We start from the raw sequence: 9,364 nt of genomic DNA, 5'->3' as shown, positions 1-9,364 counted from the left end.
TGAAGGAATTTCCCTCTGTTCTTTTGCATTAACTTCCTAAGATGGGGATAGCGTCTGCTCCTGGGCAGCAAGGAAAATGCAATGCATGTCTAACAGCATGAGTTGTCTGGGCAATACAGCTGTAATTGGAGAATAAACGTGTTTGGCTGCAAGTAGCCATTGGGTGCCAGATACACTGCTTTTCTTGCTCTCAGAAACTTGATGAACATGGGGTAAGGTCTGGGGTTTTGAAGGCTGCTCCAGAGGAATAGAGTCCCCTGGGCTACAACAGACAGCTCCTTCACCTGCAGGGACTGAAACTTATGGATGCCAGACAGGGCCGGACACAGGCATGGGTGAACCAGGTGTCTGCCCGGGGCCCAGACAGAAAAGGGACCCAAAAATGGTAATTTTTATTATTATTATTATCAATATCTCTGGCAAATGGGGCCCTGATACTAAAAGTTCACCCAGGGCCGCCAGGAGTCTAGTTATGGTGCTGATGCCAGACTTCATTTCAGCTGGGAGAGTGGTTACTCCCTAGGCTAGAAATCCCCCAGCAAATCATGCAACTGCAACTGCTGATGGAACCGAATATGAAGGGAAACCGTCAGGGTTTCTGTACAAACAGGTCCACTAGGGAGAAGCTTCCCACCTATGTAAGCGTGCATATGCATGTGTGTATGTGTGTGTGCACATACAGTATGTGTGTATGTATATAAAGTGTGTGTGTGTATGTTCAAGCAAATATCTTGTATGTTTAAATATACAAGTCCAATGTATATGTGCAAGGTGAGAGTGCAGTACGTGTATAATGCACATGCATGTACACTGTGTGTGAACAGCCTGCATGCCTCTGTGTGTGTATATAGTGCACACAGTATTTATGTGTACATTATGTAGTTATGGAGGAAGAAAAAGGAGAGAAATCCTAGCCTATGGTCCACTCTCCCCTGAAGAAAGAACTGCAACATCTGCAGATGTCTCTGTGGCTCAAAGATTAGACTCAAGTCACCTGAAGACCCATCAGTGAGCCATGGTAGGCTCATCTTGATCATGATCTCATCTTTGAATCAAGGGATTGCCAGTGATGACCAATGATGTGTGCTTATACAAAGTATAGAAAAATGTATGTGAAGTGTATGTATATTTATAGTGTGTGTCTGTACATATTGTATCTATAGAGGCCACATAAGGGGCATACTATATATGTATACCTTTTTATATATGAAAACTATACATGCATCCAATAGACATATGCATACCTATGCATATGTGCATATACATGCTCATACATGTGTGTATGGGTGTACATGTGCTGGGCCTCTTGCAGTTGGGATGGAGGAGAGCAGCACCCACATCCCCCGCAGCCCAGGATGTCTTGTTTACTATAAACCATTCTCATTCCTTAGCAAAAAGCAGGATGCTTTTGCTCCCTGGAAGACAACTCACTCACTGTCTTTGGAGGAAACCCCACATCCAAGCTTCGTGTCCTTGCGATCCATCTCTCCCAGTGGATACAGGACACCAGCTTGGGGTGAGGTACGCCCTGGGCAATTGGCAGCACCAAGTGCTGGCTTGGGTATAGGTGAGCTCTGCCATGCCAGGGGCAGTCTCGGCAGACAACGTGGGTAAGGAAGAGAGTGGGGAGATGGTTATTTCAACCCCTCTCAGCTCAAGAAGAGCATCTCCAGCCTAAGAACCTGGGATGATTAAGATGCATTTTCTTTCCAGTCAGGGGAAAGGGGGACCCCAAAAGCAACTCTCCTGGCCCACTCCTTCCCAGGGCACCTCACCCATTAAGCAGCCTTTGGCCATAAGCTGCTCCTAAGTGGCGCAGCCTGCCCCAGTGCTCCGGCCTGGCTGCTTAGCACCTGCTCCAGCGCGTGCACCCTCCATTCAGAGCAGGTAATCCGCTATCAAGGCATTTGTACATTTGCATGTAAGGAGATTGTAATGGGCCAGGAGCCTCAGGGTCCAAAGGGGCTGTGACCAACTCAAGGCAGCACACAGGGCTGTGACTTGTGTTGTGTCAGGGCTGACTGTGGCTTTGCTAAGAGATTAGATGATGGGTTGTATGGGATGGTTTGGATATGGATGACCCTGTCTCAGGCAGGGGGTTGGACTAGATGACCTCTGGAGGTCCCCTCCAGCCCTGCCTCACTATGATTTTCTGATTTATAAGATCGTCTTCCCACAACCAGCACAACTAGCAGGCACAACACCCTCAGCACACCAGGTACAGGTAGTGCAGGGGGTGCAGGGACTGTGTCCTGCTGGTGCAGGGGGGATGAAAGTACACAGCGGAGATCCGAGGAGAGGGCCATGCCTCTGCTACTGAACAGGGCGCCCTGCAGGGAGGCTGGCTCCCTCTGACGTACCTTGGGGGAGCAGGAGCTGGGATCCTGACCCCTGCTGGGCTACCTCGCTAGGGGGCCTAGCACAAGGCCAGCCCTCGTTAGCATTGCTGGTCTATTGGGAATGGCTGTAAATGGGGGTGTCATCATTATTAAGATGGTTGTTAACTTCAGTTGGAGGATGGTGATAGCTATGTCTATAATGTCGACGATGATGACGATGACCAGAATGATGATGACAACCAGAATGATGATGATAGTCGTGGTGATGGCGATGCCTGGCTAGGACGGGAGGCTGGACTTGCTGGCGGTTCCCTGTCCCTAATGGCATCTAGCAGGAGGTCCGGGCCCAGCTTCCTTTCTAGGTTGGTTTCCACATGTACTGAGCAGCAGAGCTGGGCTCTTGGGGACACTGGGGGAGGGATCCACAGCCACCACAGAGAGCTTGGTGTGTCGCACCTCGCCTTTGCCTCCCCTGGAGCAGCTCTTCTGATGCAGTCAGAAGAGCTGATGCCCGCGGCTCGCAGGTTCCTCTCCACCTGGTTATTTCCACCTGAGAGTATGGGGGTGTGCTGAGAAGGGCTTGTTGTGGGGGCAGGGACCCTCTCCCCAGCTTCAGCCCAGCCTGGGCTTAGCGTTGCAGTGGGATCTGACCCCTCGAGGACGGATGCTGCAGGCCCTGGAGTGCAGAGCTGCAAGCTGCACTGGCTGTGGATGATTGCAGCCCCAGTTCCCCTCTCCCAGGGCACTGGGCAGGGCCCCTCTGCTTGTGGGCAGGGCCGGAGGGCTGGGCCTGCAGCTTCAGGGCCAACTGATCTCCTCCTGGAACCCCACAGTGCAGGGGAGGCAGGGTGAGGCTGTCCTCAGGGCCTGCCCAGGAGAGGGGTGGGCTAGGCTGCCTGTCCCCTCTGCACACACCTTCTGCACCCCAAGCTCTTGGTTGGTCCTGGACCTGGCGAGCTAGCCAGGATAAGGGCTGAGACTGGATGGGGAGCAGAGCTTTCCTGGGATAGCCACAAGGCCGGGCTGCAGGTGCTCTCCCCAGGTTGGGAAAGGGGCTACATCACTGTCTGCAGCAATGCCCAGGGGGCAGCTCTCCTCCTCCTACTGCACTGGCCTGTGGGTTGCTGTGGGCCAGGCTGGGTGAGAGCACAGGGCGCCACTGCCGTGCTGCAGCCAGGCCACTTCCCCAGGACCTGCCTGGCCTGGTCTCTCCTTTGAGACTGGGGGCCTTGCTGCAGACGGGGCCCAGGAGGAGCTGCAGTAGGGCAGGAGGTTTGAAGCCCAGCAGCGGGGGCCGGAGCTTCCTGTTGTGGGGGCAAGGAGCCGGGCTGCAGGCTCCAATCCCGCAGGGGGTGATGGGAGCAGCAGGGCCGAGCCCCGCGGGGGGTGATGGGGGAACAGCAGGGTCAAGCCCCGCGAGGACCCGAGTTCGAGTCCCGCAAGGGGTGATGGGAACAGCAGGGCCGAGCCCCGCGGGGGGTGATGGGGCCCAGCAGGGGCGAGTCCCGCAAGGCGTGATGGGAACAGCAGGGCCGAGCCCCACGGGGACCCGGGTTCGAGTCCTGGTGCGGGGGGCGGCCAGGACGTCCCGTCGGGAGTCCGGAGCCCCGAGCGGTCTCTGCTCTCGGGCGGGCCCAGGGAAGCCGCCTCTCCCGCAGCCTTGCTTCGCGCTTGCCACGAGAGCCGCGGCACCCCGCCCCGGTACTGGCGGGGGCGGAGCTCGTGCCCTCTCGAGTGTGTGAGGTGCGGCGCTGCCCCGAGCTGCAGCCCACCACCGCCATTATTTAATTAGTAACAGGTGCCGGGTGAGCGCCCCGGCCCGGCTCCCGCTTCCTTCGTCTGCAGCGCGGGGCAGCGAGCTCCAGCTCGGGCTCTTGCTTTCTACCTAGCTCCAGATCCGCCTCTGCCTCTCGCTCCCTGAGTGAGGCTAGAAAGGTGCCTCTCTCCCCCGCCTCCTGCCGCTCCGTGCGGGGAGCTTCTGCCCCTTCTCGCCCCCTCTGTCTCTCTCCTTCAGTCTGACAGGTGCCTCTGCCCTGCCTCAGCCAGCGCAACCGAAAAATAAAAGGACCTGTGAGACCCGAGCGTTATTTCCCACGCTTGGACCCTGCGTCGCTTCTCCAGGAGCCTGCATGGTTTATGCAAGTGGTTTTAGGCTGCTAAAATAAAACTCGTAAAAGAAAAATCCAGCGAAATGCAAAGGAGACGTGTAGGCCAGCGGCTCCCAATCTGCCGCACGGGGACCACCAGTGGGACGCAGACGACCTGTCAGTGGTAGTGTTAACAGATTTCTTACAGTGGCTTTACATGACCAAAATTTCCTGGTGATACTTAAGGTTGAACTGAACCATTTGCCCGTGGTAGCTAAGGTTATATGGTTTTGAACGGGCGGCGCACGGTCTGTGAGAGTTTGGGAACCGCTGCTGTAGGCAGTAAATTGTGGAGGTCTGGGGAGAGATTTGCTCCTTTTAGTTTCTTTTCACTACTAGAAACTGCAGTGGAGTGATGCTGCCATCAGGTCTGGGCAGTGTGGTTGGACCCTGCATCCTGTGTACAGGAACCTGCATCATTTATACAAGTGGGTTTAGGCTACTAAAAAAAAAAAAAGCAAGACAAAATGATGACAGGTAAGCGGGGAGATGTTGTAGCCAGGAAACTGGAGGTTTGGGGAGAAAGTCACTCCCTTTAAATACGAGAAACTGCAGGGCAGTGACACTGCCATCCGGTCTGGTCAATGTGTTATTTTCCATGCTTGGGTCCTGCATCATTTATACAATAAATTTAGACTGTTAAAAAAAAAAAAAGCCATGAAATATAAGCAAGAGATTATGTAGGCGGTAAACTGCATAGGTCTGGGGAGAAAGTCGCTCCCTTTAGCTCCTTTTAACGAATAGAAACTGCAGGCAAGTGACTCTGCCATCAGGTCTGGTCAATGTGGCGATCAAGGGGCTTCAGGGCAGGGAGGAAACTACCCCATCCATCCTTCAGCAAACCGAGAGGGAAGGAAAAAAAGAAAACCAAACCAAACAAACCCACACACACAAGGTCTTTTTTTGATCGGAAGCATCCTCAGAGCCTGAAAAAAAAAATGCATGTGACAGCCTGGTGTATGAGATACAGAAATAAAATGCAGGGATTCAACTTCCTTGCTCTTTTGTTGTGGGGTTTTTTTTTTTGGAAGTCTATTTTCAATGCACTAAAAAACCGATCATGATTTGACAGCCTTTCTGCTTGGTTTTTGCCCGGCTGTGTGTGAGAAAGGTGCAGAGAGCAGGTAAAGATTTTTTTTCCAAGGGACTAATTTAAAAAAAAAACAACAACAAAAAAACCCAGCAGCTGACCAGGGCTCTTTGTATTCGGTTCTCAAAATTACACCTTTAAAACTTCACCCGAACTCCTTTGTTCAACCATCACTTCTGCCTGAATTACTCTCAGATTCGCATTACACACCACCCATCCCCACTTACTGCAGAAAGTTTACAGGAGCAGCCCCTTGGCCAAAGGGGATAAGTCTTCGGCTTTTCCCTGTTGATGATGGGCACTGATCTTCCAGCCTGTGCTGTTTCCTCAGAAAATATCAACCTACTTGTCCCCCCAACCAGCCTGAAATTCCTACTGCACATTTTCTGATTTTTTTTTTAATCACCCCTGATTTCCACACACCCCCCCAAACAAAAAAAGGGAAACAGCTGTCGGAGGTTGGTAACTAATAAACTCAGTGGGATAAGAAGCTGAAACGATCCTTTGTCTCCGCTCAGGACAGCAGTGACATTTGCCTCCCCGCTTTAAACTTTGCTTTAAAAAAATAGCTTTTCCCCCTTTCTGCAATTCACTGCGTACAATTAAAATGGAAGACCACCACCAAGTGTGCTAGAACCATTTTAATATAATTATACATATCTGCCAAATCCAGGAAAAAAAAGGTTTATGCATATATATCTTTTTTTTTTTCAATTAACATCTGCAAGCATAAACGACAATGAATTTCTCGGTTTAAATTCATCAAGTCAGAGCAATTGACCAATGTCCTGTTTTATTTTTTACTGCTTGCTCTGCCAACAGTAAGATACTACAGATGAGTTTAGTGTCCTTGTGTGTATTCGTTCTTTCTCTTTCATTCAGAGACAGTTTGTTGTTAAAAGTTTCAGTGCAGCTCACCTCTGGTGCAAGGCGATTTTTTTTATTTTATTTTATTTTTAAGATGATAATAGGTAACTCAGTTGCTCTGAATTTCACTTATAATTATAACCTATTTAAATCACAGCAGAACCCCTGCTGGTGCGGAGTTCACAGTTGCATACAATACAGGAGATCACAGTTTTGAAGTCTAGCACAGATTAAAAACCACAGATGTACCATTTATATAAGACACACACTGATTGTCTCTTAAAAACTACATATTGACTCCTTATGAACATTATTTCTTCTTTTTTTTTTTTAAATAAAGTAGTGCAGCTAGGACAATCAGTAGCACAACCCACACAGCCCTGAACCAAGGTCTTTCAGTGCCAACTAGCAAGTTGGGCATGAAACAGTTGAATGAGCTTGAGAGAGAAAGAGAAAGAGAGAGACAGAGAGAGGAGGAGAGAGAAAGATAGAGAGATGCTGTCCATTCCAAAGATTTTAACCAAGGGTTGGCTAACACACTGGAAACCTCTGGGTGAAGGATCTTTCCACACACACACACAAAAGAAATAAAAACCTAGACAATTTATTTTAACTGGCCCATAGGTGGAATGCTCTTCCATTCCTTTCAAACAAAGAAACCCAACAATTGGCTAAAACTATAAAGAACACAGGTTGGTCTGTCTCTTTCTGCTCACTAGATGATCTGTCCACTTAAGGCCTTCTTCCTTCATTTCCACTCTATTCCTTTCCAGAGCTTCTGAGCAGGAGATGAATCTGGATATGATCACACCAACTGTCTCTCTTTTTTCCTCTTTAATTTAACCAAGACCTGACTAAAACGGGAATGTTCAGCCCAGCGTGTTTTTTTATTATTATTATTTTATTATCACAAAGGGTTCCTTCAGGCCTTCACAAAACCTGGAACTTCCATGAGGATGTCTGGTCTTTATAATCCAAGCAGTCAGCATTGAAGTTTAGCTTCCAGGAGGCAGTTTGGTCTTTATAATCCAAGCAATCGGTGGTTGAGTTAAAGCCCAAGCTCGAAGCTCCATAGCCCTGGGTGGAGAGGGAGGCTGGGGACTGGTTGAGATGGCTGGTGACTGCATTGGTACCCATAGGACTGAGTGTGGCCCCTGGTCCAGGCAGCTGGTGATGCATAGGGGTCAAGTAAGATCCACAGTCCATACCTCCGAAGTAGGAGGTTGAGCCAGCATATCCTTGGCTATAACCTGAAGCTTGGGTGTAGGTCATAGGGTAGGATCTCTGCATGCAAGAAGAGGAGGTGGACAGGGGATCTGAGAGTGGGGAGATGGAAGCTGGGCTCCAGATAGACACGGGGGCACTGCTGCTGGAAATGGCTGGGACTGAGGTGCTGGAGGGGGGGCTGAACTGGCCACTGGTCCCACTCTCGGAACTTACTTCCCGGGCCGGGGAGCTCTTCTTCTTGGCAGGCCTCACTTTGTTCTGCCCGCCATTCTGCTGCTGTTGCTGCTGCTGGCGGCACTTGGCTCTACGGTTTTTAAACCACACCTTGAGAACAAGGAGAGAGGGAGAGAAGCCTCTGATTAGTGACATGAGTGACACCTCCGAGAGGGCCGGGGGTGAGTGCCCACAGACTCCTGTATTAAAGCTCTTGTTAGCCGGGGCTGGTTTAAAGAAAGCCTCCGCGGGTCCCGCTCTCTGGGATTATTAGTAATAATAGCGAGTAGAAATGGGCAAATCAAACTGCTTAATAAGGTCACTTTTTGGGGGGGAAACGACAGCCCTCACCATTTGCTACGCTTGCCAGCCTGGGGGCCCCAGGAGCCCCCACTTAAGTCCTATTGAAGTCAAGCCCTTAATTAGAAACAAAGAGCATGATAAATGGAGGAAACAATTAGGGAAACAAAGAAAAATGTGTGTTTAAAAGTGCGTTGTTTGTTCCTCCAACCGGCCATCCCCTCCCTTCTCTCCTGCCGCCCTTCCCAGCCCAGCCCAGCCATCCTGCCCCCCCAGAGCCCTGCAGGGATTAACAGATGAGGGATGGGATGGGGGGACTGATTAGCTCTGAAGGAGACCAGATCACCCAGAGCTGGTGTCACGGGCACACTGGGCTCAGGCCTGCTGCCACTAGCTCCCGTCTCCTCCACCTCTCACGTCCCTGCCCTCCAGCAAGGCCTCCGCCACTCTCCAAGGCACTGCCAGCTGCAAGCTATTCAGCATTTGCCTCCACAAAGCCTTGGCCCATGGTCTAACCAGTTTGCTCAGTGGTGAGAGAAAAAGAAGAGATAATGGACCTTGAGCCGCCTCTCCCTGTGGATTTTCCCAGCTGGCCATCCACAGACCCAGTGCTGACAGCACCTGGGTACCACTCAGCCGGGACAGCCTTCCTCAGCTTATTGCTCTGACTGCAGCGGGCTGCATGGACACTGGAGGGTTTGGTCACCAAGGTGCCCTAGGGAAAGGCCTCAGAGGTGACAATGCAGCCATTTAACTGGCATAACCTGTCCGTGGGGCTCAGGAAAGGTGCCTGGAGGGCAGGGCCTCCATGAGAAGGCAGTTGGCTCAGATAAAACCTGACCGCTGAAGCGGTGAAGGAAGAGAGGTTTGCTCTCCTTCCATCAGGGGTGTGAGGAGGTGTCCCCCAACTACCCTTGGCCCAGCCCTGCAATGGCCTAGGGACAGCATCTGACCCACTCCTCCCCAGCGCCAGCCTCCTGCTCACAAGGGCACCCCCAGAGGCTTCCCCTGCACCTTTCCCCCCTTCCGCTCCCACAGGCAGGCATCAAAGGAGCCCGTGGAGTCCGAAGCAGGCCCTCGGAGCCGCCTCTGGGCCAAGTGCACAAGTGAGGCAGGGCCAGAAGGGGACCGGGCGCCCTGTTCCACCAGGGCCAGGCTGGGGGGGGAGGGAAAGGAGGCAG

The 9,364-nt window shown here is 51.7% G+C and overlaps 1 protein-coding gene across 1 annotated transcript in view; it reads right to left on the bottom strand.

Moving 5' to 3' along the window:
- Positions 1-6,242: 6,242 nt before the first annotated feature.
- The window catches only part of OTX2 (orthodenticle homeobox 2), a 4,075-nt gene continuing 953 nt past the window's right edge, over positions 6,243-9,364 (bottom strand). Inside the window, exon 3 of the mRNA XM_019519996.1 lies at positions 6,243-7,994. Coding sequence (XP_019375541.1) covers positions 7,374-7,994 — 621 coding nt within the window. The 3' untranslated portion in view covers positions 6,243-7,373. The remainder of the gene's footprint in view (positions 7,995-9,364) is intronic.

Source organism: Gavialis gangeticus, unplaced genomic scaffold (assembly GCF_001723915.1).
Source record: "Gavialis gangeticus isolate Ggan-Ray unplaced genomic scaffold, GavGan_comp1, whole genome shotgun sequence".
In the NCBI taxonomy this organism is placed as follows: Eukaryota; Metazoa; Chordata; order Crocodylia; family Gavialidae; genus Gavialis; species Gavialis gangeticus.
This window is presented reverse-complemented; position numbering and strand designations above follow the sequence as displayed.